Source organism: Triturus cristatus, chromosome 3_2, assembly GCF_964204655.1.
Source record: "Triturus cristatus chromosome 3_2, aTriCri1.1, whole genome shotgun sequence".
Classification (NCBI taxonomy): Eukaryota; Metazoa; Chordata; class Amphibia; order Caudata; family Salamandridae; genus Triturus; species Triturus cristatus.
This window is the reverse complement of record NC_140584.1, coordinates 798,451,966-798,479,213: the sequence shown is the minus strand read 5'-3', so window position 1 is coordinate 798,479,213 and position 27,248 is coordinate 798,451,966. Positions and strand designations below refer to the sequence as shown.

At 44.8% G+C, this 27,248-nt stretch overlaps 1 protein-coding gene across 1 annotated transcript in view; it reads left to right on the top strand.

Moving 5' to 3' along the window:
* The window catches only part of PARD3B (par-3 family cell polarity regulator beta), a 2,086,630-nt gene that overhangs the window by 1,150,164 nt on the left and 909,218 nt on the right, over positions 1 to 27,248 (top strand). Inside the window, exon 16 of the mRNA XM_085648929.1 lies at positions 5,409 to 5,453. Within this exon, the coding sequence (XP_085505055.1) occupies positions 5,409 to 5,453 (45 nt within the window). The remainder of the gene's footprint in view (positions 1 to 5,408; positions 5,454 to 27,248) is intronic.

The following is a 27,248-nucleotide window of genomic DNA, read 5'->3' as shown; positions in this document are numbered from 1 at the left end:
AGTCCCCTTTCTAGGTGGAGTAGTGGGATTTGAAATACTGTTGGATTTTAATTGACGCAACTTTTTATATGTGTGCTCTGCATTTTATTCCTCTTAATCTATGTATTGTGACAATTCTTTTTAACTTTAATTTTACTGATTGTGTTGTGTGCTTTTATGACAGTAAATATTATGGTCGAATAAAGCTAAATATTTAATTGAGAGGAGGGCCAGAGAAGAGTACTGAGGCGGCCGCGTCGTAAGTTTTAAAAAAATGATTATTCCTCCTAATCCCCCGTACTGCCCCCCACTTTAGTATTGTGGCAGCCGCCACTGGGCACTACATTCTTATTTCCAGTATTGTCTATTTTGATATTTTGTAATCAATCTTTAAACTTTTTCCTTGGACTATAACTCAGTTATTGAGTGGACCCATTCACTTATTAATTACTCTGCAATTTGTTAGGTCTGGTGTTAAGGAGGTTGGGGACTCTTATTGCTAGATAAAGGTTGCTGGATTCATGGATCCAGCCAGCTTCAGGGGTAGAAATGAAACTGGTACTGTATGCTTGTGTGTCCTCCCTTTGTCTTTTGCATAGCACCTAAGCAGAGAAAACAAGGCTTTTAAGAGGCTATGAATGGGCTCAGGGGTCGTGTGATGCCATTAGTGGTCAAAATGTGTATTGCCTCTTCCACTGCGCCAGACATTTTTGTGAATTGATGCCAGTTAACATCATTAACTGAATCGTGTCTTGGTGATCCTAGCTAAAAAAAAGTAGTGGCAACAAAATTTTAGGAATTTAGTTCTTAATTTATATTGTACACCTGGTGACATGACTTTGTAGGTGGGAACTGCCGCCCATAATCTGGGTGTCTGAGCAGTTCACGTTCGGAGCTATGGCATATGCTAATGTGAAGCTCGTTTTGGTTGGTGGACTGAACTATGTGTCCCGGAGCATAGTGACTTATTTCTTTGCTGAGGCATTTATGGAATTTTCTGTGACTGCATTTGTGGTTGAGGCAGTGGCTCTTGTTAATGCCAGGGTGTTCAGAGGGAGCTGGTAGAACATGCTTGAGTGGGGACGATCGGACCGCACAATTTCTTTCTGCCTGCTACTCTAGCTGCAGCTTTCTGAGGGATTTGAAGATGGCATTGTAGCACTTTGACAGAATAAGATGGAAGCCACTGAGAAGTCAAGGTTTTTGTTTGTTTCGTCTTTTCCCAATATGTCCTCCAGAGGATGAAGTAGTTTAGGTAATTGAGAGAGTGAAGGGAAACACTGATACGGTGCGACATTTTGACCTATCTGATTCTGTAGTGACTTTTGAAATTCATGATGCTTCTTTTTCAGAAAATGTCCTTTTCGTTTGCTTCAGAGTGTTTATTCAAGTCAGTGTCTTCTCAAATTCAGACCCAAATTGATTAATTCGTTTTTTTCTGATCAATCAAAACATTTGTAAAGCGCACTACATACCCGCAAGGGTCTCAAGGCGCTGGTGGGGGGGCTGCTACTGAACGAAAAGCCAGGTCTTGAGTGTTCTCCTGAAGGTCAGCAGGTCTTGGGTCTGTCATAGGCTCAGTGGTAGGGTGTTCCATGTTTTGGCGGCGAGGTGGGAGACGGATCTCCCACTGGTGGTAGTTATTCGGATGCGCGGAACGGTGGCAAGTGCGAGGTCGGCAGATCGTAGCTGGTGGTTGGGGATGTAGAAGGAGAGTCGACTGTTGAGGTAGGCAGGGCCGGTCTTGTGGAGTGCCTTGTGTGCGTGGATGAGGAGCTAGAAGGATATCCTCTTGTTGACGGGGAGACAGTGCAGGTTTCCCAGGTGGGGGGTGATGTGGCTGTGGCGTGGTATGTCGAGGATCAGTCGTGCCGAGGCGTTGTGATCTGTATGCATTTAATCTTGTGTGCAGCAACCAGTTCTCTGTGCTGCATTTGTATATTATTTTTTGTATATTATTTTGATTTGGTCTTTTATATGTCTGATACACAAGGAAAGCACCTTTATTTAATAAAACGCCTGTATTGTATCACGAGTATGCTAATTTCAGACATCCACTGATTTTCTTTCACCGGGCAATCAAAACTATTACGAGGGTTTCTTGTAGCAATACTAGGATTTTGCTTTCAATACTTTCCTGATTGGTCAAAAACGTCAGTACTTGCGTTAAACATTCCATAGCTTTGGACAGTGATGGTGTGTGTTAGACTTGGCATCTTTTGGCGTGTTTCCCCCGAGTTTTTGCTTTCTGCCATTTCGGTTTTGACAGCCCAAGATCGACACCATTCTGGCTTGGGACCCCCCCAAGACCCAGACAGAGGTGAGGGCCTTCTTAGGACTCACTGGATACTACCGGAGGTTTATTAAGGGATATGGCACCATCATGGCCCCCTTAACTGAGCTGACTTCCAAGAAGCAGCCGAAAAAGGTGATCTGGACTGAGCCCTGCCAGAGGGTGTTTGATACCCTGAAGGCCGCCATATGCACGGCCCCCGTGCTCATGACCCCGACTTCTCCAAAGAATTTGTCGTGCAGACCGACGCGTCAGAGCATGGAGTGGGAGCGGTGCTCTCACAACTGAACAAAGAGGGCCTGGACCAGCCGGTAGTCTTCCTTAGCAGGAGGCTACTCCCCAGGGAACAAAGGTGGAGTGCCATAGAAAGGGAAGCTTTCGCTGTGATCTGGGCACTGAAGAAGCTGAGGCCCTACCTGTTTGGGACTCACTTCCAGGTTTAGACCGACCACAGGCCCCTCAGGTGGTTAATGCAGATGAGGTGGTCCATCTCCCTACAGGGACTGGACTTCACGGTGGAACACCGTCCGGGGACAGAACACGCCAACGCAGATGGCCTGTCCTGGTTCTTCCGCCTTAGTGAGGAGAACTCCCAGGAGTGTGGGTAGTTCCACCTACTTTCAGCTGGAGGGGATGTGTGTTAAACTTGGCATCTTTTGTCGTGTTTCCCCTGAGTTTTTGCTTTCTGCCCTCCCGGTTTTGACTCTGTTTTTGCTGGTATAACGTTTCTGCGCGCTTTTCGCACTGCTGATCAGTGGTAAAGCGCTGGTCTCCTGTGGTAAATGGTGTTCTGATTGGATGTGTGACTTACTTTTTATTCTGAGTTCATAGCGGCCACTTTTAGAAAGTGGGTATTATTTTGCTCCGTCATCCCGTATGCCTCTGCTGGAATGTGGATTGCCTGTCTGGGTTTTGGAGGACAGAAGGCTGGTGGGCCGGAGGGACTCCAGATGGTCTTGATAGGTCAGGAAAGGGCTGATTAGACCTGGGCTGCGATGGGGGAAGGGGGAGGAATTTCCTTGCACCTCAAAGGGCCTGGTCTGCCTCTGACAAAGCCGTCTCCACCTCCTGCCAGGAATTCACGCCAGAGAAGGCCCAACTGGTTTTAGCCAGACACCGACACCCTCTGCCTGGCAGATCAAAGAATCTTTGTGTACAAATGCTGGGTCCCAGACCCCTGAATTTTAGAACTCACCTGGATCAAGAAGACTGCAAAGGAGAAGTGCCAGAGAAACTGCTAAGAGGAACGACCGCTTTGCTGCGTGCTTTGCTGGGCTGACCTGCAGTGGCTGCTTCTGTCGTGGGCAGTGAAAGGCCTTGACTGGACTTTCTGCAACCAAATTGGTGAGACTCTCCAAGGGCTTGAGGTAGAGCTTGCCCCCTGTTCACGAAGTCTCAGGAACAGCAAAAACTTCAGGTTCTTCGACCCGCAGCACTGGGGACTGTGTGTTTTGTGCTGCAACCCGAAGAACACCACTCGACAACGTCTACGACGACCCTACCGAACCCGTGCCCTGAAAGCACCGCAGAGGGCACCGCCGCAACGCTGCACCGCGACCCTGGTCTCACCGAGGATGCCTGCTGGCGCCATCACCGAGCCGCTGCTCGCACCGCGACCTGTGAGCACCACACTCCGTACCACCTTGCTTCATGCCGAAGCTTTGGCACCGCAGAGGGCACTGCGGCCACGCTGCACCGCGACCCTGGTCTCACCGAGGACACCTGCTGATGCCATCACCGAGCCGCTGTTCGCACTGTGACCTGTGGGCCCGCACTCTGCACCGCCTCGCTACACGACGATGCCGTGGCCTTCCTGATGCCGCCACCTCCCGCCGAAATCGGCGCCGCTGCTTGCACCATGGGAACACCGCTCGTAAGTTACACAACGCACCACCTTCATCCCACACCGCAGCCTTGGCCCAGCGACGCCGGTGTCATCGACTCCAGTTCGTCAGCCGACGACAGCGCTCCAGCAACGACAACGCCGCTGCTTGCACCGTGATCTGCTAGCACCGTGATGAGCCCCGCCTCCATCTCGCACCGCGACCCTGGTCTCACCAACGACGCCATCTGACGCCACCACCGAGCCGCTGCGCGCACCGTGACCTGGGGGCACCGCATTCTGCACCACTGCACTTCGCACCGCAACACCTGACGCCTGTTGGTGCCATCGATACTGATCCCATCAGAGAGGAGCTCAACCTGCACTGCGAGTGACTTCAAGAGTCCCATCGCCCTGCATCTCTGTTTGCGGGTCTTCCCGACACCGTAGTTGGCTGCGACCCCGCGGTCAGCCAGAACTGTTTTCGGATTTGTGTGCTCACGGTGCCGTGGAAGCCCGAGCGGGGCTATCCACCCAAGGAACTCTTTTTAATCAACGTAGTTTTTGAACTGTGAACTTTTAAGTATAGTATTGTGGAGTTTTTATCGTTTTTAGTCTTATTTTAATTATATAAAAATGTTGGATATTTTTCTAAACTGGTGTGGTGTCCTTTTGTAGTGTGTATGCTGTATTACTGTTGGTTATGTGCAAATGCTTTACACACTGCCTCTAAGATAAGCCTGGCTGCTCGTGCCAAGCAACCAAGGTGGTGAGCAGGGGTTATTTTAGACGTGTAACTCCCTTATCCTGACTAGAGTGGTGATTTCTGCCTCGCTTTGGCGCAAGCCTCAGCTAGCCAGAAATCCCATTTCTAACAGTGGTGCTGACCACGCACACTAAATTGCAGTACCACCAACCTGTTTTTTTCAACATTACTGGTGTGTTATTGCCTTTGTGTCTTCATTCTTGCTGGAAACCTTGAAGGAGGTCTCCTGATTGAGCAGTTAAATAACATTGTGAACCCACTAAGCTGTATTGACTTCTTCCCTTTAGCCACCTCTCTGTTTACCTCGAAGGTCGAGCCGATGGCTTCCCCTATGGTTTCTCCCTGCTGCTCTGCCCTCATCTCTCACACACTTCAATCAGCACCAGGCTGCTCAAGGGATCCCATGAGCTTTGGGAAAAATGGACTTTCTCCAGCCCATTGCCATTCAAAGTTCAACATATCATGTGTCTGAAATGATTTGACATTTACTCAAAGGCTGGGGGAGTCAAGGGAGTTGCTGATCAGTATGTCTCCTTTCTCCATTGCAGTGGAAGATGAAAGTAACATTAGCTCCTTGGCTGGACACAAGTCAGGTAAGGAATTTCTTGAAACTTACCTCACCTCCTCTCGCTTCCCAGCCCCGTGATCCATTTACCCACCCGCCTGGTAAAAATGTCAATAAGTGCATGCTATGGATTTAGTTTCCTGCCCCTGTGGTGACTGAGAGGCTAACTAATTAATGCATGGGATGTCTCCAAGCTCTACAATGATAAATTAGGACTTAATGCGGGCCAGCGTGCGCTTAGCTGAATGTGCACGCTCTGGTCTCATGACTGCGGATGGAAATGCCATAACTCTTCTTCGTGGTATATGTGTTTGCTGACTGTGAATTCAAATGAGACAACATATCAATATAGAATAGAGTCTGGTGATCTTTCTTCCATCATGCTGGATCTGTCAGTACCATATGTTATGCCTCAGTCCTTTGCATTTATGTGTCGGATGAGTGTGGTCTGCAGCATTCAAATACATTTATTTACAGTAGCATAAAGTAAGAAATGTACTCTAGTGGTTAGGTTATTCATCGGGGAAACATGAGACAAAAGTAATAATTCCTGCTTTACCTCCAGAACGAATGTGTGATCCTGGACAAATCGTTATATCCCTGTGCCTCTGATATGCAAAAATTGGGAGTGCTTATTAACTGACCAGTTAATTGTATGTTTACTTTGGTAGAACTGAGCTATTGTGAGCAAGGAGGGTGAGGGTTTGACAGGAGAATGGGATTGTGGTATTCCTCTGTAATTCCTCCTGTAGGAGCCCCTCGTGCCATGCCCCCCTCCAAAGTTTTACACTGAGTCATCCGATCATTCCCAGATCTTTAGGGAAAGCGCCGGCATCTATAAGTAACAGGCTTTGCCAATAACTGATTTAAAGTCCAATGGTGCATTTTTACTCCTGTAGCCCTCTTTTAGCCAAAGAAGGCAACTGTAGAGTAATCAACAGGCCTGACTCACATAAGTAAACCATGTCAGACTTTGATACTGCTTTGAGTGGATCCTTCTGCCCACCGCTCTACATTTCCCCATATGCACTCCAGCAGGAATTTACAGCAGTCAGGCAATATCAGGACCAGAGCTTCACATTAATTGAACTTTGAGGTTGAGGGTGCCCTATATTAGCTGGCCTCAGGCCCATCCATCTAACTGTTACAGAATGCGGGTTTGGATGGATATTTTTGAAGTGGACTTGGAGTGGAGCTGTCCTCTCCTGGTCACCGCCAGCACCACCAGCCATGCTCTCATCCGTCAGAACAGGCACATACGACCCACATGTGAAGCGTGGTGATATCACATGAGCTGTTGGGGCTAGATGGGTAACCAGAACTCTTTTTAGAGGAGTAGGGTGGATGATCTGCATATGAGCAGCCTGACACTGTCCAATTTAGGAAAAATGTATGCATTTAGGGGAGGTTAGAAATAGTCTGCAACCCTCTGTGGACTGCATCAGCGTTGTGATTGGCTGGGAGAGTCTTGGAACCTGGGTGCTTCCCTTCCGAGAGAACAGGCTGGAGGAGGGGCTGCAGTGTTCACAGGTTAGTCTTTTTAAATTTTTTTCTACCCCTCCCTCCCGCCTCCATCCCCTACCAGCCGCCCCTGACTATATGGCACTGGATGGAGGAAACTCACCTACTCAACTAGCACCTATAACTAATTAGCGTATTGGCCATTTGCTCTGGTGATCACTAATGTGACATTCCAGTATTCTAAAAAATATAAAGTGCTCGCATCCACGACCCTTGGCCACGTGGAGTGCCTGGGGTTGGCATTCTGAACTTGAGAGACACAAAGGCAGCAGGCATTTAGGCCCAAGCCTGAATAACCGAGCTCCTGCGTTAAGATGTGAACACGGGTGTCCTGATTTGGCAGTTAGGGATATGCCATAAAAGAGCTGGTGCTTAAAGGCATTGCTCAGAGTTTGGCCCCTGGATGTGCATTGTAGACATTTAAGGAGCTGTGTACAGCCTGCCAGAGGTTGGTGGTTCTTTCTGCTATGTTCTAGCAGTTCCTTGACATGCTTAGCTTCAGGTCGTTGTGTCCAATTCATGACCAGCGCTCCTCCAGGACTGAATGTGCTTTCGTTATAAATTTGGTGAAACTGCATGGTTGCTGTGTTCACTTTTGCAGCCTCTTAGGTTGCGCAAGAGTCCTACGTAGAAGTATTTCAGTTGTAGTGTGTCTGCTGAGACTATTTATGGAGCAGTAGTATTTATGGTGTCAACCTCATATGCTAAATCACCGCTTGGGTGCTCCAAGCTGCAGGGAATCTTCCTATCATTGGCTGTTTGTCAAACTCTCACATTTGAAGTAACACGCGTGTACACAGTAGAGTGTGCGGTGAAACTCAGATATCAGCCTGAAAGGTTTGCTTTCCTGGGCATGGATAATAAGAGACAAGACTCACTGAAACCCAATGACTACCTCAGGAGCAGCCAGGAACCTCACAAATGTAAACACCCATAGGATTGTTCGGGCACGAACAAGAGATGCACAATTCTGAACATGACCCGTTCTGTATAGTAATGGGTGGTGCCACTCGCTCTGCCACCTAGAGTTCCAAACCACCTCTTACCTACACTGCTTGAAGCCATCCCAGACTCAAGAATTGTGGACCTCATCTGGGAAGGTAAGTTGATTTCCTCATTAGAGGTCATTGTTTATTTGAGGAGGTGGTCAAGACCAGGGATTTGCAGCAAAAGTACTCCTCTGTAGGGGATAATGGCATGCCGGAACCCTGCAACTGCTGCATCCTGCCTACCTGAACTACCACATAAATGAGAGTTTTTTGACAACTTGTATTCTGTTTGCGACCTGCTGCTGTTGACAAAAAGCGACTTATGAAATATGTCCTCACTGTGACAACCTTCGGTTGGTTATCACTTCTAGTTAATACATCTAGTACCAACAGCTGATACATCATCGCTTACTGCCATCTCCAGTGCTTTGGGAAACCTCAATTCAATATGGATAGAAGGATGAGCTATTTTCTATTTTATTTATTTATTCTGCATGGCACAACATTCTAAGCTGCATCCGGGACACACGCCACAGGCCTGATGGAACTTGAGAGGTGGGTTCTATTTAAATAATAGTGCTAAGTGAAAGCCAACTGTCAATGACCATTCAAAGGCGGGGCTTTTGAAAAGTGTGATGAAAGTACCGCAAACCTATGTTTCCTTGTGCTCACATGGAAGGACAGTTCTGATCACGTAAATCACGTAATCCTAGGGTCCGGCTAGGTTGGAACTATATACTTGTGTTCTCAAGGTTGTAGGCAATACCCATCCTTCCATAACGTGAGGTAAATAAAGCAGGGGTCTTATGCGGCACCACGTTATACTAACTACTCAAAAATGTGCCTTCTTATTAGTGGATGGCGAATTCTCCAGGGGCGCCATGTTATTTTGCTTTGAACACCGCACATCCTTGCACATTTCCTGATTGGGGCCGTCTCGCTGCGCCCTGGATGTCCTTAAACGCCATGCAGAGATGGGCACTATGGGAGGGTCTCTCAAGTTCTTCGCTAGGGCAATATGTGTTGCGACACAGGCCAGTAATGCGCAGGAGCTACACTTACAGTTAGGGTGTCAGGTGACCGCTTGTTTTTGCTGTGTGAGAACACATTAATGTGCCTCTGCTGACGTCACACTTCTTCTTCTACAGAACCCCGGGCCCCAGTAGTTGCATAAAAGTTGCTCCCATGTTCACACTTTTGGAATGAAACAAATACTTGTTGATGGAAAGCTTGTTTCCCTCATGCGTAGTCCCCCCAAGGAACAACTGGAGAGTTGGAAACCAGTCGTGATCACTCCATTACCCATTTCAAGTTTCATCTTTGTTATCGGTACAATGGTGCTTGTGTAATATTCGAAGGCTGGAGTTTGCATGATCTGAGCCTGCCTTTGATGTCCCTGCCTTTGATGCATGCTGATAGTTCAGGTTATTTTTCTTTATAGAGCACTGTAATACAAAGGCACGCCGCATTATTTTCATTAAGAGCTCTCTGTAGCAATATTATGCACACAATGCTACTCTTTTGCAGCTAATGTATTCCGTTGTGTATACAAACTTAATGAAGATGTATTTAAAATATATTTTCACATATCTGCCAAGAAACATTCCATCCTGGAAATAGTGATTCCCAGAGGGTGCAATGTAGCACCTTTGTTGAGATGTTTCGAACCGTGGGAGTGTTAATATTTAAAAATAATCCAAGTGCTTGTAATATTTAATGTCGCAGATACTAATCAACCTGCTGATCTTATTTTTCCCTGGATGACTTCATTCCATTGAGCTGCTCCTCTTTTGAGGCAATTTTCTCCAAGCACACAGAAATGTAGGCTGAGGTCGCGGTTTCAGAAGTCTTTTATTCCAATATCTTTGTTGATGCCCATATGCCAACACGTGTTTCGTCTACAACTGTTTGAGTCACAGCAGACTTCATCAGGGCAATGCATTAAGTCTGTCGAGATCGATTAACATTACATCCGAGTACGGCTTGGCAATATTAAAATAAACAATCTTATGTCCAATATCAAATTTCTTAAATCCAAGGTATGGGATATTATTTCTCCCGCAAGCATGTCGAAAAAGAGGAGTAGGTCCGCAGTGTACGCGAGGCCAAATTCAGCGTCCTCTTTTGACGGTCTGCTAACCATGGAACCAATGGGTGCAGAACTGTCTCTTTCCCAACAATATCTGAACCGATTAAGGATGGCATGCGCTTCCTCAGACAGAAACAGAAATGCTTATTCTGCTTCATAAATCCAAAGCTTTTCATCATTCCCCAGTCTTCTTTGATCAAGTAAATTGTTTAATACCTGTCAAAAAATTGGGCACATCCTTGAATATCAGATGACACTGACCTGAAATAGGTGCACCGATAAAGAACAAAGCAGAGCTCGAGCTCCCTAAACATCTTAGTTTACCTTAGGGCTCTGACTCTTAGTGAAAGAGACTTGGGGCCTGATTACGAGTTTGGTGGACAGGGTTACTCAGTCACAAACGTGACAGCTATCCCATCCACCTTATTGCAATTCTATTATATTTTATGGAACTTGTAATACAGTGGACGGGATAACCGTCACGTACCTGATGACAGGGTTGCCGGTTTTTGGTGCTGGGATATCAAGGTATCTGAATCTTCTATTCCAGATTGTGTCCTCGCACCAAAAGTTGCCAATTATATGTTTTCTGCCCAAGAATGGTAAATAAGCCACACCAATCTTTAGGTACAGTGTCCTTTTTCTGTGTGATTTTAACTGATATTCGGAGAAAACATCTGAAATGTTCTGCTTTGTCTAACCAGGTGGAAACTATCACATTGGGGGCATGAGGCGGATGAGATAGGGGGTGGGGATCAGTGCAGGTTAGAGCTTGCCCAGGGAACATTGTTTGCTCCCGCGGCGATGCTACAGGGGTCGGCTGGGGCAGGTCTGTGCTCTTGCCTGCAGGCCCTATACCCCTGCATATAACAGGGCCTCAAACCTCCTGACCCAAAATTGTTGGGTCCAAAGTTTGCTGACGCACTAATTCTATGCCCGTGAATTGCAGGTGACAAAATTCCACCCAGTGTCATTGCTGCAGGTACAATTCCACCATTCATAATCAGCCTATATAGCATCACCATACTTCCAGTGAACGCAGTCACTCTTGAAGGTACTGGTACCCCCAGCTAGAAGCCACACTTTCTCTAGGCAGGAAAAGACTTGAGACGCAGAGGGTCCTCACACAAAACTCAGACAGAGTAAAAGCCTGGTGTTGCTGTGTAGACCCAAAAAAGAAAAGACCTAAGTAGAGACTTGAGAGTAGCTGAAGGAAACCAACAAGAAGAAGCCCCATCCTGGATGGTGCTGTGGACAGCACAGAGAACTAGCTGAAGCGTAGGAAGGTGATGGTGAACACCGAGAATAAGAGGGACGTTTACCATTATGATTACTCAGACTGACAACCAATCAAGAGAATATTCATTAAGAGAAGCTTCCTGTTTGAAAGCCAGTGTCTCTAAGTAAATTTGAGGAACAAACGGTAGGTCCTCGATGGCTCTCCAGGTGAATGTGAATTTTATATTTAAAAACCAGATGTACCTTGAACAACTTGCAAAAAAAGACATTCTCACGAGCCACTCTACATAGTCATTAATGGAACTAGGTCTGTATGGATGGGTCTGTAGATTTCACAGTTCATCCACTGGGGTCCGTGCCTTACTAGACTTTTAATCCTGATCAACATAAGGACCAGTTCCTTATCCATAGGGGCCCCCCCGAACCCCTCTCCTTGGGCCATCATTATGATGATGATGATGTCAAGTCCCTTACAAAATTCACAAAAGTTTTGTGCCTGGTGCTTGTCTTCATAAATTTTACTCCCCACTCACCTCGAGATCTTGTAGCCTGAACATCCCCTTTGTTAATCTTAGCCGTCCGTCAACTTGTGAGCATTCATTGGGCCTTGACTGCCTACCCTTAAAATGTCTGCCTTCATGTCAGGTGGTGTCCCTCAGATTTGTTAACCAGAAATATGTTTTATTGACCCATGAACCTTGTCACTAGGGCTGATAACTGGTAATCCCATGTGACATTTTATGTTGATGAACACATATGTATATTTTGTTATTCAAGCCAGCCATCTCCTCCCTCAATACTGTTGGAAGTATCTCTCGTCATCAGAGATAGGTCTTGGCACCATAATTTAGAATAATCAATTAAACCCTTGATAAAACCTAAAGTATACACATCTGGAGAAGATGGAAAGCTTTGCCCAGCTTTACGATAGGCTAGTCCACCAACGACTACATGGTTGCAGTAAAAAGATTTGCTCTCCCTTAATTTGCATCATGCTATCTGTGCATGCCCCACTGCTTGGGTTCTGGCGGTTTCACTGTACAGAAACCATCTACCAGTAAGCTGACTGCTAGAGACAGGGTTTCGACAGGGGACAAGGTTGTATGATGTCACAGGCCCTCTTGAGGCATTCATTTTGAGTTTCATTTCTGGCGCCCACACCTAACATGAATTCTGAACATGGTGGAACCAGAAAGAGAAACTCCCCTCTGGAATGGATCGGATTGCTGTTCTAGACCCAGACGTTGGCTTCTGTGTGCCAACGTTGTAACACCTCAATTGCAAACATTTTCCTGAGGCCAAAAATATGTAGTTTGGGGTTTATCGAGGGCTTCAACAATAATGCCAAATTTCCAAGACGAGAAATAATGCAAAAAATCAAGGTGTCATAGAAACAAATTTTGCAAACATGAAAAAATGTACAAAAGAACAGAAATGCCCGCTATGTAAATGTTGACGACTCATTAACAAATAGTGTCAGGTGGTTAACATATTAGTCATGTAGAGAATAGGCCTCACCTTGCGGGAGATGTGTTATGAAATGACCAATAGCAATTGAAAGTTAATTGAAAGAACATAGCAGCTCTACAGGGTGTTTTTTTGTGAATAAATGAAATTCAAGGGTGTAACCATAACTTAGTAAATTGATGGCAGAACCCACCCTGAACAGCAAAAATGTGGTGACAGTTGTAAGCAAAACCATTGCTGGAGCATGTCATTGTAAGTGGGTGAGCGTTGTTCGTTCTTTTTTTTTTTAACTTGTCTTAGCACTAAGCTTCTGTTGTGGTAGTTTGGGAACAGAGAGCCAGAGACCCTTTGATGTCTTAACTATAAGAGGGGCTTCATCCACCTCCTCAGACCACTTGAAAGTGTCTCTAAATCAGTTTATGCCGAGGGGTGTGAAGATAATTGTCAGCGCATCAACACAAGTGTGCATGTGTGTGTATCCAGTTGGTGTGCTAGCCAATCTCTGTTTAAGGAGCATTTGGCTCATTCCTTCTCCTGGATACCTCTACCACTATAAACAACCATTGGAAGCAGAAAGTAGCTACAGAGATTGCACCTGGACTGCTTCTGCTGAGAGTACACATGCCAGCCTTGGTAATACACTCATCAGGAGCTTAACCCAGACAATACAACAGGGTTCATTCACCCGGTGTGTTTCTATCGCAAGATGGCAGAGTCAGAAGTACGTACTTGCAGTGTGCTTGGTATCCAGTTGCAGCCCTATGTGGTTGTCCTGGTTTCACTGTGAGCCCAATCAGGCTTGCTTGGCTGTTTCCCAGGGGCCGAAACGAACGAGTGTGGCTGTTTCTGAAGGATTTAAACAGGTTGGCTTATCCATTTCCGAAGGATTGAGCTTGGTGGGTAGAGCTGGCTTGAGGGTTTCTCACAGATTTGGACGCATGAGGCTTCTCTCGGAGGCCAGAATTTGATTTCACATGTCCTGATCCATCCTCACATTCAAATTCGATTTGGTCTCATCCAGTAAAAAGAGATGTCTCTAGTAATTTTTTATTGTAAACTGTTTATGGGCGTGGGTAATGTATCTCTTTGTTTCATAGACCCAAGGTGCACATTTCATAATTTAAATGTCCACGTCTGAGGCTACTTTGCGGCTCTGATGCATTGCCCGGGCGACTGTTTTTGCAGGTCGATTTATCAGGGGATTCCTGAGAAGCCTGTGCGGTGAATAGCAATTTCTGTCCTTACTTAATAAGCGAAATTATTATTTCCATCCATTAAAGTCTGGTGTAGACGCAGGCAAGGAGTGCGCGCTGCTGCAGAGGCACTACTCACACACCGAGTATGCGTCATCAGGCACGTTAGGGGGGTGCTTTATCGATTGCAGCAGGCTGCGGGGACAGGTAGCTTCCTTCCCTTTTTCCATCTCTCTATCATCACTATATTTTTTGTTTCTCGCCTCGCTTTCTTTCATACTCTTTCTTCCATCCCTCCCTCCCTCTCTCTTCCATCCCTCCCTCTCATTCCCTCTCCTTCTCCTCCGTTCATGTTTCCCTTTGATTTACAGCTCGGCTCTCTTTTAATATGTATCGACTGTCTGCCCAGGTTTCTGCCGACGCAGCTCTTTGCGATGATGCAGTGCTGGGGAAAAGCTGATGAGCTCGTCGTTATGAGCTTTGACATATTAATTAGCAAAATGGACTCTAAAAAAATACTTTTCGTGTTTCATTGTGCATTTTTCCAAACACAAGTCTTCATTTGAAGCTGGAAGGCATTTAAATAAGGAGGGCTTTACAGGAACACGAGCTCCTCGTTTTTGCCCACACTGAATGAATGGTATTCGTTTCCCCGCAACATCTCGTTTTATCTTTATATTGACCGAAATACGTACAAGTCAGGCAGCTTTTCCAGTAGCACACAGGGCCAGCCCTGAGCACACGTCCTTTGAGTGCCACCCATCTGCGGCCCGGGCTGGTGCATCCATAACACAAGTAAGGTAGCAGCCTCTAGTGGTGGTGCAAGATAACATCAAAAGGCCTGAAAACAGGTTTTTGTATATAAGGAGAGCTCCAATGGCAAAATATCATTTTCCACTGTGTACAAAAAAAACCGTACATTATTTGTGCCCTCAGAAACTCCTCTGAGTCCATCTCTGGCATCGGGCATCATCTGTGAGTCCTGATTGCTATTGTTAGATTGTTTTACTCATTGCACTAGGCAAAGCAGCGCAGCTCTAAGAATTTTGAGGACTGATCCCTTGCTTCGTTATGCTATCCCCCTAGCCAAATTTCCAAAGTGGGATTGGTGCCTTAGATTAAAAAGAGTATCAACATAGAATAACTACGCACTTATGCTACCAGATTTCCCCCCTGTTGCAGCATTAATTCGATTTTTAAAGGGTTTTATTAATTGAATCTCATTGTGTGAAATTTTTACTATTTGTATTTTATACTGTGTAAATACAATTTCAACTTTTTATCACACTCATCTATGAAAGAGTTGTATTACATGTCTGAACTTATTGCCCGATACTTATATTAGCTACCCACCAATTGATTAATTCTGCGTTGTAGGGTTCGTCTTGTGGTTTATGACATCTTGTGTGCTGCTATTTAATGTATCACATATCAGGTTACCACTGTGCTCAGTGTATGTTATGTGATTTCAAGGAGGTATTAATGGCGAGACCGCTTTTCAGGATGGAATGACTAATGGCTATTTTATTTGTACACACTGATACAGTTTGACTTGTAAGATTTATTCAGTTGTTAAATTATTAATGCTTTGTTGTACTTGCTTTTATGACATCATTGTTGAAATAAAGCTTTCTGAAGTGAAGTACTCCTATATTTTTCTTCTCTCAACTGAGAGAAAGAAAGTAATTTTCGGCTTAGCCGTAAATTCCCCTAAGGACTATCCTGAGACTCGTGGTCCATCTCTCATGTTGGCTAAGACAGAAAAGCTCCATGACATAGTGCATGCAGTAGTGACTGGTTCTCAGCTTTCATTTTCCAAATGTTCACCAGAATTTAGGAGCCACCAAATAGCCACTGGAGGACCACCAATTACCTACAAGGTAAATGAAGATCTTCAAATCGGATTGATTAGATGCTGCTGGACTTGTGATGCTGCTATGAGTTCTTAATTATTTGAATGTCTATTCTTGTCCTACGATGATATAATCAATAATCTGTATGTTTGATAATAAAATAAAAACAAATAGTTAGTGCGGAGCAAGTCAGCCATAGTAGATCGTATGAGTGTAGTGACATTGTTACCCTAGAGAGTATTGACCTTATTACCCTAGAGAGAATTGTATCCACTACCTACATATTCTCTGCTTCGTGTTATGACCGCGATCTCCATTCTGCTTCGTGTTATGACCCCAATCTCAGTTCTGCTTCATGCTATGACCTCGATCTCCGTTCTGCTTTATGCTAAGACCTCGATCTCCGTTCTGGTTGATGCTATGACCTCGATCTCCATTCTGCTTTATGCTAAGACCTCGATCTCCGTTCTGGTTGATGCTATGACCTCGATCTCCGTTCTGCTTCATGCTATGACCTCGATCTCCGTTCCGCTTTATGCTAAGACCTCGATCTCCGTTCTGGTTGATGCTATGAGCTCGATCTCCGTTCAGCTTCTTGCTATGACCTCCATCTCCGCTCTGCTTCATGCTATGACCTCAATCTCCGCTCCGCTTCATGCTATGACCTCTATCTCCGTTCTGCTTCATGCTATGACCTCGATCTCCGTTCTGCCTAATGCAATGACCTCGTTCTCTCCTACCTCCAGCTACCACACAAGCAAAGCCACAACATTGATCGCCACTATTTGGACATAGTAGTTATTTCACATGATTTACCACTACTTAAACACCACTAGATTGATCCTAAATTCACATAAACCCAAACACTGCATTTAACCATAACACTGCCCCTTAAACGAAATTAAATTAAACGAAATTAAATTAAACATAAGAAAAATAAATAAGTAGCCTTAACCCCAATGTTTATCGTAGCCCAATTTAAAATAAATTATATTAGTATGAATGTATTACATTAATTGCAATTACTTGCTTGAAGTGAACTCTAACCATAGAATAACAGGTAGATAAATACAATTAAATCATATTTTATTGAGTGAAAGCAGTAAACTAACGCAACGCTAATGTAAGCTGCAACATTAAGTTAAGTACAAAAATACTGATTAATTTACCAATTAAACTTTCTTTATTTACCAATTAAACATTCTTTTACGTTGAGGTGAACCTCAATTTAATTGAACTGAAATGAAATTTAAAAATAAGTACCCTTAACCGTACCATAATCCTGTTCATACATGGCACTGAATTTAATTAAAAAACTACCCTTAATTTAACACGAATTGCAACTCTATTTTTAGATTTAAATAATCGAAATAAATTAAGTAACTTTGTACATACTAATGGTTGCCTTTGAATGTATCTTGTTCGATTCACTGATGTTCTCAGCAGAGGCCTTCTTATGGTGGTAATGTCCATGTAAGTGCTTCTGAGATAGTGGCAGTCGATTTAGTGGATTCAAGTTCATGTGAGTGCACCACTTGAGCTCCTACATCCTGTGAGTCAGGTGGGCAGCTCTATGAAGGCTGGTCCAACACACTGTTCACTGATTGACCAAAGGGACTAGCAGACAGAAAGAGGCAGGGCCAGAAGAACCTTTAACTTCAACCCAGAAAGAAGAGGTTGTGGAGGTAAAACCTGCGAGGACCTAAGGCAGAAATACTGTCCGACCAATATTGTGACGTAAACATTAGTTACAAACATATGTCCCATTAGGTAGAGATTTTCTGTTATGAACTCCACTTCGCGATATTTTTGTCAATGATATTTAGGACACAATATTTACATCACACAATATTCTGAGAATTATATTCTGGTTCCTTACATCCACTGTCAAAAGTGAATCCCCACATTCATGGATTTAGACATAGGCTACCTGGGGCTCAAAATATGCAGGAGGGATTTGGTCTCAGGAGAAAAGAGGAAATGTTTGTTTGTGGAACTACCTCTGACTTGTACCCACTAAGCTTTAGACCACTGTCTCCCATTCAGATGTCACGCATCCTCACTCCCTGACAGCATTTCATCCCAGATCCTAAGGATAAGACAGTCAGCCACATATGTTTCCTGCTTATGCAAATGAGTGGAACAAAAGGCCAGGATTAATCTGTCCATCCAAGAGTATCTTTCTATCAATATTGAAACACCCCAGACAAACCATACAAATTGATGTGACCTCCATTCCCAGTGACTCCAAAGCGAAGACACCCAAGCAACACGACCGCCACCCTGCCAGATGTTCAAAGATGTATTGGAGCAGGGAGACAATAAACTTTCCAAAAATTCAGATGATGGTAGAAATAGGGCTGAATTTGGTCTGAAGGGTGTGTGGTTCTCTCGAGAAGAGAAGTCATTGCTTACTCTTTCAGAAAATGGAGGGGGAGGATGTTTTCATGATCCTGCTCATCGGGACAACCAAAGAGGAACCACAGTGCCTCTCATCATGAGCAGCATTAGTCACTGCACCGTCTTACCTGCAATACCCACCTCTGGTACTGCTGTTAAGAGCATCAAATGGCACATCAGAAAAAGACTAGCCTTACCCTCAAGTCCTGATGTTGAACTCGTTATGCTGCACCTATATTTATTTGGAGCAAATTTCGACTTTTAGGATTCAACAGTGTTCAGAAGTTTTCATGGAACCCTTTGTTGCCCACAGATTCCCAGGTTTACTCACATGTATAACCCTTTCCAGACACGAAACCGGTATATATTTTCACATGCTGCACGGAAACCACAAAGTACATTTGCACTTCTAAACTGTTTATCTCTTTCGTAGAACCCATTCACCATACACACCGATTTTGGGAGTTGATTCCTTGCCATTTGGATCCAGAAAACACATGTAGTCCGAGCTTCGCTATACATACATTTGCAAATGTTTTCAAACTTGGAAATTGGCAAATATTTGAAGTAGATTTTCACCAACCTTTGCTAGCGGGCTCATCTAGAAATGCCCACAAACTTTCAACTAGTGGCAAATTTGCTCCCATGAAATTTCTGTGATACAGGCCAAATCGCTTTGTGAGCAGATCCCCTTTGTGTAGGCAATATCTGCCATTCCGGATTCTGTGACTTGGGAGAGGGATTTTGTACTTACCAATTACATTTTCCGCACATCTAATCTACACTCAGGTGCACCGAAAAGTTTGTGAAATATTTTTAAGGTAGCAAAAATGTACGTTTTCTCTCGAACCGAGAGACTTTCCATGTATGGAGACAGTGCAAAGTGAAAATGTGTTCTCCCGCCTTCGCTTAGAGCTCCCAGTGTGACCAAGCGGTGCCTTGTATAACATCTATGTAATTAAAGTATTAGTTTAATCAGTGTGCTGTGCTTACATCAGATGTTTATCTTAACAAGGCTGCTATTTGCACACCTGAAAAAGGATAAAAAGCTGGAACCAAAAAATGATCTTCAGGAAAAAAGGTTGTGACTAATGTACTCTTATTTCATAGCGTGAAGGAGAATTTTTTTTCAGTCTTCATGGCTGATCCCTCATTTTGAGCGTCGGTTTATTTAACACAGCTGTGCTGCTTTACAAAGGTCTTTGCAGAACAAGAAAACAGATTGATGCAGACCAGGTTTTTTGGGAGTGGAGGAGTGAAGCGATATAAAATAGGAGTTTTTGTATTTTCATTTATAATAACAATAAACAAAATATATACACACACTACCGAATTGTCCCTAAGCACCTAAGCAAATGGTTGTTATTATTAACCAATTTAACTGTCTGAATTTTTGGGCAGCCTGGGAAAGATAAAGGGCCCAGTCGTCCTTTAAACCTTGGACCTATAGATCTCTGGGTCTGTGGCCACCCCCCTGTTGTTGTTGATGTGTCTGGCAGGAATTACTCTATGAATTACAGGCTAAGTGCTTGGTCCGATTCCTATTGCCGAAGCCATGCCATGTGTGTCTCTGAGGTAAGGAATCTAACATACACTGTATTGACAAGTTGTGCACACCCTTTCCTCGGCTACTGTCTGCATCAGTCTTCTCCAATGAGTACCTTGTGAGCTACTGGTCGCTCTCCAGCTAACTGGAATTAGCTCTATTGTGTGCAGCCCAGCCTCCTAAGTTAGAAGCCTTAACTAGGTTGAATTAATAAAAGTATACCGAAATTGAAAAAAGTGTTTTGGAGATGAAAATGGTAATAACAGTAACTCAGGATGATATCCATTAAACATTAGTAGCTCTTCTTACAGAAAAGGTTGGAGATCCCTGGTCTGCAGCATAGGTTTCTGCCTCAGGTTCAGCTGCTCCCTTGTAACCTAATATTAAGGAAAACAAGAGCAACCCATACGTCCTTGTGAGCTGGGTAAGTACACTAGTACAAAAACAATGTTCACAAGGAACTCATTTCTCTAAATCAATAAAAATCTGCAACCAATATGATTGCTCAGATTCAATCATAAACAAAAAAATACCTACTTCGGCTGAAGTCAGGTAGTCTTGCTGACAAAAAGTGTATGGGCTGCTTTGATTAATTGGTATCAAAATTAATATAGATATCACTAGACTCGATAGAGGGTCAACATTTCTTGTTTATATATTTTCCCTTGTGACCTAAAGCAGGACTGTAGCTTGCCCCCCTTACCTTGCTCTCCCTGTCCTATAATTTTGTTTTGTAGCATTTCAGATTTGATGTGTTAGTGTTAGTACTAAGAGTTTGATTTGGTTGTTCTGTGACTCGATTCCATGTCACTAGGATGGCACCTCAAAGTTAAGCAAAGTGGATTCCCAGTGTAATGGAAAGACATAGGTCCGAAGGTTGTCCTCGATTGGCACATCCACTCAAATCAGCTTCACTGAATAATGAAGTACCGGCGTGTGTTTCAACAGTGGAGTAGTGGTGTTCACAGGCCTCTCGTGACCGATATGTTTGTTTTTGCCACATTTATGATCAAGCTTTTGATCGCAGTGAAAATGCACCCAAGAATTCTGTTCAGTTTTTTTACAGTGGTGTGGTCTGTCATGCACATTGTAGTTTTGGGTTATTAGTTCTTTTGCATATTTGTTTCAACAGTAGATCATTTTTCCTATTTGTTTTCTTGACTTTGTACAACTATGATAAAAGAGAGTTTGTCGTTAGTGTCCTGGTATTGTATTTGTTTCATAACAATTCTTAATGAAGAGAATTACTTTTCTATTAGATATGGTCAGACAGAGTTCAACTTTGTAAAGACAAAACACCGATGGTCGTTTGGTCGTGTAGATCTTACTATTTATAAGTAACTATCCTATTGGGCTGCTTAGGGGTAAGAATGGACCCGATTCTACTGCTGCATCAACTTTATGCTGCCTAGTGTGATCAGCGAGATGAGTCAAGGTAAGGCCCCTGAAGGTCATAGAGTTGATAGTAAGGACCCAATTGTTGTGAGAAGCTGCATGTGTGGCGTAATAAGCAGGGACTGTGTGCAGCGGAGAGTAGAGCTAAGGGTAGTCCTTCAGACCATCTTACCCTTGTGGTATTTTACCCTTTCTGGGGTTGTTTTCACAGCGTATGGTGTGCCATCACCCAACCATGCCCCCATTGTGGTGCTAGTTTGGGCATTTTATCCAGGGCTGAATTTTATTTCAAGTCTGGGGTTGAAACCGGAAGCCACAAGTCAAATGAGCAAAAGTGTGACACCCGTGAGGGTAGATAATGGGGCCATTGACAGCCCACTGCTAATAAGGAGGAGTCTGGAATCACGTGGAAGTGCGTGCATGTGTATGTATGTTCTGAGGGGACACAGAGAGCAGAAACTGACATGGTTGTGCTGGAAGGTTGGGACTGCTGATATTCATCTGGGGTTGTTGGTTGTTGGCTGCAGGGTGCTCATAAAACTATTTTTAAAGGTCTCCCAGGTTCATGCTGAATGAATGTATACATAGTGATGACCATCCACATTTTAGCAAGGAACAGAGCTCTGACAACTTTGAGACAATTCCTCCATGTGAACACCATAGTTAACCATTGGTAAAGCCAAAAGGTTTGGATTTAATGTGTTAACTTGGCCATTGTTGCCATGTTAGAGTGAGACACACAGGATGGAGCGAGCAGGAACAGACAAAGTCCTATAGTTGTAAAGTAGTCCCTTTTGCGGTTCTGTACAAGCATTCAAGGACAAATGGATACATTTAAACGGCCAATAGCATTAGGTGAGAGAAGGCTATGTCACTTGGATGAGCCCCACATGATTGACAAAGTCCTAAGCTACTGACTGAAAGAGACTGGTTGCAGAAAGCCTATGGTTAAATGAGCATCCCTTCTGAGAATATGTTGTTAGTCATAGGTCTGTGTGAAATCAGCGCTGTCAAAGCCCAGACCTAAAAAGGGTGCATTAGTCGTTTTCTGATCAGTTTGACACTGGACAGTGTCAGAAATCGAAAAAAGGTATTTTACTAGCGCTTGACTGCAACCCAAATGTCATTAATTTACTGTACATGCAGCGAGCATTGTTCTTTTGTGTTTCTTCATTTGGCAGTGTATTTGAAAAGGTGTGTGTTTTGGGTGAATGCAGTTTGGCGAACTAGCCATCTTCCCACTCGGTAAATATCATAATAACATCCCAAGCCCAGTGTGGTCGCACTGAGCTTCACATCATCACAGATAACTGTATTTGAATTTCAAAGGGGTCTTTGATACACACATGTTGGCATGGCCCAGAGCTGTATGCATACTGGGCAGGTACTCCGACATTTTTCTTCACGTGATTCGGCCGAAAAGCAATTTCAGTAACGTAGGGCTAGTCTTTTGTTGAGAGTCCACGATGTTCTACAGAGGAGTGCAGTTGATGGAGAGAATGCAACTTGTTCAACAGCACTTTGTGTGAAGCCATAGCCGCACTGCACTCTAATACCAACTGTTCCTTGCTTTACCGATGTGCTTTCTCGTCTCCTTTCTATAGTATTATTCCAAGTAAGACTGTTTGCTTTATGATTTTGACCCTCTCCCTCCCGGCTCCTCGTGGTCTCATTTTTATGCTCCCTGTCCTTGCTTAGTGGGTTGTCTATGTTGTGCACCTCATTTGTAGTTTTCAACTACTAACCAATGTAAAAATGCACTCGACGTGTTTACCCTCTGTTGTGCTATGATGCTGGCTAGTAAATGACCAGTGGTGTTTTGTGCAGATCTGAGTACACTTGCTGCTTTTGTGTTAATGTACCATTAGGTTTGCACGTAATTGCTGTAATATTAAACAATTAGTAATACGTTTTTTGTCTTCATTCTTCTCTATTTTTGGTTTCTACTTCTCTACCTATATTCGGGTATGGATGAGCTGTCTTCGGAGAGATCGTACAGCATGATGACGTCTCCTTCTAAAGGCTGGTTTTCAGTGATCCCTGCCGCTGCAGCCTTTGTTGAAAAGTCTGAATTCCAGGAGTGATGAATCCGGGAAATGGACATAGGCTTTACCACGACTTGGTATAGTTACTTTTTTAGGTCGAGCCTAGCGGCAGCACGCATGCACTGCTCGCTCTGCGAGACTGCTGTAGTAAAGTATGGGAGAGAAGCCAGCGCCCATTCTCTGCCCATATTTTTCACTGGCTTGTGTCATTGTCTTTCGGAAATACTGCCTTCGGATTCGTTAAAAAGCCTTGTTAGTCCCTCCTTAGTACAGCCTTGTCTTCATTTGTAACCTCCCATGTCTACTGGCCCCTTAACTTCGGTTGTTACACGAGAACTGTTATTTAGCCTGTAAGCACTATTTACTTTGAGTTTCTCTTACTGCAGGCCGGACAAGTGCTGCTTCAGCTGAAAGCACCACGGCTGCCCCCGTATCACCGGTGCCCGCTTTCAATCACTTTAACCCGGCATTATCTCGTGTCTGTTTCAACCCTCCGAAGTAAAATAGATTTAGAAATGATTAGCAAATTAAGTCATGTGAATTCCAGGTAGCACATAATCCTGTGCTAATGGACTGAAGCTGACAACAGCACATCTGTGTTACATGTCATCTGTACTGAAGCCACCTGATGGGTTGTTTTCAAGAGCCTATTAACAAGAGCACTACCACCTCCACCAATACCACCACCATCGATACCACCATTGCCAATACCACCACCAATACCACCACCACCAACATGACCACCAATAACACGACCACCAATACCACCACCACCAATACCAAAACCACCATCACCACCAATACCACCACCATACGAATACCACCCAATACCAATACTGCCAACACCACCAATAGCAATACCACCACCACCACCAATCAAACACCACCACCCTCAACATCACCAATACCACAACCACCTCTACCACCACCACCAACACCACCACCAATACCACCACCACCACAAATACCACCACCACCATCCTCACCAATACCACTACCACCAATACCACCCCCACTAATACCACCACCAATACCGCCACTACCACCAATACAACCACCACCAACATCGCCAATACCACCACCACTAATACCACCACCACCAATACCACCACCACCATCACCAATACCACTACCACCAATACTGCCACACCCAACAATACCACCACCAGCACCAATACCACCACCACCAATACCACCACCACCACTACCAATACTACCACCACCACCAATACCACCGCCAGTACCACCACCAATACCACTACCACCACTACCACCACTACCACCACTAATTCCACCATTACCACCATTACCACCACCAATATCACCACTACCACCAATACCAACACCAATACCACCACTACCAATACCAGTACCACCACCAGTACCAATACCAATACCACCACCAATACCACCACCACCAGTACCACTACCAATACCACCACCAATAACAAGCTCGCTACCAATACCACCATTCCACCCTCACCACCACCAATACCAGCACCACCAATATAACCTCAGCGCCTCTCGCTCACTAGTAATAGCAGGGGCACTGTACGAGGCCAGAGCTGCAGCCAAGACCATCCTGCCCTCCCTCCATGTCTGCCATAAAGCACAGCCCACCCTGCACCAAGAGGTGAAGCCAGGGCCCTACTACAGCTGGAGGGTTTTTTATTAGGTCGAAATAGCAATGACTTCACGCAATGCCACACTGCACACGTAAATCACAGAGAGGGCAGGAAATACCCCCCCCCCCCACAGAGCGAAAAGTGTTGGAGCGCGTTGTTAGTGTTTAAAGCTCAGCTCATATGTAACTCTCACTTCACACTTTGTGTATGTGTAATTTACAACCCTTACACATCTTCTAGACTGCACTATTTATCACTACTTTAAAGATGTCGCAGGCCGGTCTCTTCCTCTGATATTTACAATCTAACAAGCGGTCTAGAAGGCCCTTTATTGCAATTCTATAGGTCTCGCATTTGCTAGAGTTTAAGCTATTAGTACTGTAAATGACAATGCCTTTTATTTATGTTTTAAAACCTAAAACATAAATAAAAGGAATTGTCATTTACAATGCCAATAGCTCAAACTCGCGTGAATTTCAGACCTATTGCATTGCAAATGCTTGTTGTCGAGATTTCCAGGATCCTTGCACTGCTGCTTGTGTACTTATGGTGTAATCACTTCTGGTAAGTACATGGTTTGTTTCTCCAGTTTGACCCAGTTGATCCTGGTGATGGGACCCTCTATGCGCGGCCTTCGTAGATTGCGCGGCCACGCTGCCGGCGATAGGCCCTATCTTGCCTGCGTAAATGGGACTGCAGCCTCGCAGAAGTGCTTGCGCTGCACCAGTGTCCCTGCCCTTTGTCCATCTTAATTCTTTGCTGGATTGCTCAGCACTTCTTAATTTAATTTAGTTGGAAGGCATCACGTCTGCCATGGCTGCACTGTGCCAAGTGAGTGAGAAAAAAATCATCTCTCCAGATTGCCGGAACGGCTCCTTCCCAATGCGGCTCTCTCCGCCGGTGCCCCCTGCCTTTTCTGCTGTATTGATCCATCTCTGGGGCAGATGGATACACCGGGGATTTGCTCATGAATCCAAAAGATTGCTTTCACACTCCCCCCGCCCACCAACACCACTCTCTCGTTCAGGTGAAGGGAATTTATCACTGGATTACGTTAGCAGAATGGACGCGGTGCTTTTTCTGCATCTCGCGCGCTGTGCCGCAACACTGCTGGTATTTACAGTGACGTGTGGAGATGCTGAAGGCCGTGACCTGTGATATTTAATAAAGTCAATCAAATGAAAGGTATCACACTGGTGCAAGAAGCAATAGGCCGGTGGAAAATGTCTTCGCACCAGCTGCCCTCTCCAGCAGCGGGTCCGGGTGTTTGCAAAGGCTTGAAAGCTGTTGGCGTTTGCTTTTGTTGAATCCTGCATGAGTGGCTGTCGGTCCATCAGAGATTGTGACTTGAATATTATTCTATGCTTTGTGTATTGGAACGCCTGCACACCGGAGAGTAGGTATCTGTAAGGTGTACTAGCTGATAAACTCTACAGGGTAGTCGGGTAAAAAGCGGGAAAACGTTTACATGTCCTAGAATTAAAAAGTGCTGTTTAGAGGTGATTTAAGCCTTAGATTTTGAAATAAAATGATTATGATTTCCTATAGCTTCTCGCACGTGTTCCTTGTAATTGCATTCATGTAGCGCTTACTACTCCTGACGAGGTGTTGTAGTGCTTTGTGAGTTGACTCAAGCCTAAGCATGGGAGGGAGGAATTGGTAGCACTCCCTGTATCTAACACCCCGTTTGAGGAGGACTGTGAGCCCTCCCCACCCACGCAACATGCTACGGGCGGAGGAAAAGGATGCCTCCGTAGATGAAGTGAGTGCCATCTGGGGACCAACACATGACCAAAGGCAGAGCGGGAGGCAGACTGTGCACGCCTGTTTTCTCTGACCCTCTGTCGTCAGGTGCACTGTCAGCATGTGAAAAGTCAAACGTACAGACCATCAGACTGGATCCTGGAATGGATTAAGGCAGAGGAAGGTAAGATGCTGAACCCCCGCCAGCTGTTAGACCACCACTTCTGCGTGAATATAGGTGTCTCAGCACTGTCATGTCACCAACACAGACACCCATCCCGTTCCTGGAACAGGTGAGCTCGCGGATAGGCTCAGCCTGGTGCTTTAAGCCAAGGAGAAGGCACTATTCCCAACACCCGAGGGGATTTCACCAATTCAATGCAAAGTCGTCAGGTTGAAAGAATTCCCCAGCCTTCATTTCCAAGGCTTCTCTCAGTGGTCAAGGGTCTGTGTAGCCTATTTAAGTGACTTTGCTCCTTTCAGCAGCACTTGGAATGACTGCCTGTAACACCTCCACAGACATCTAGAAACGAAAGTCCATCAGTGCTGAACTATGGAGTTCCTACTACCCGGACATTCTTGGGCCACACGAGGAACTACAGGAACCTTGTGGCCTCCTTTGGGAGAATATAGGACCCTTTAAAGCCACGAAATGCATCCAGACTGAGGAGTGTCATAAAGCCCTTGATGGTCTGAAGCAGGCACCATGTGATATCCT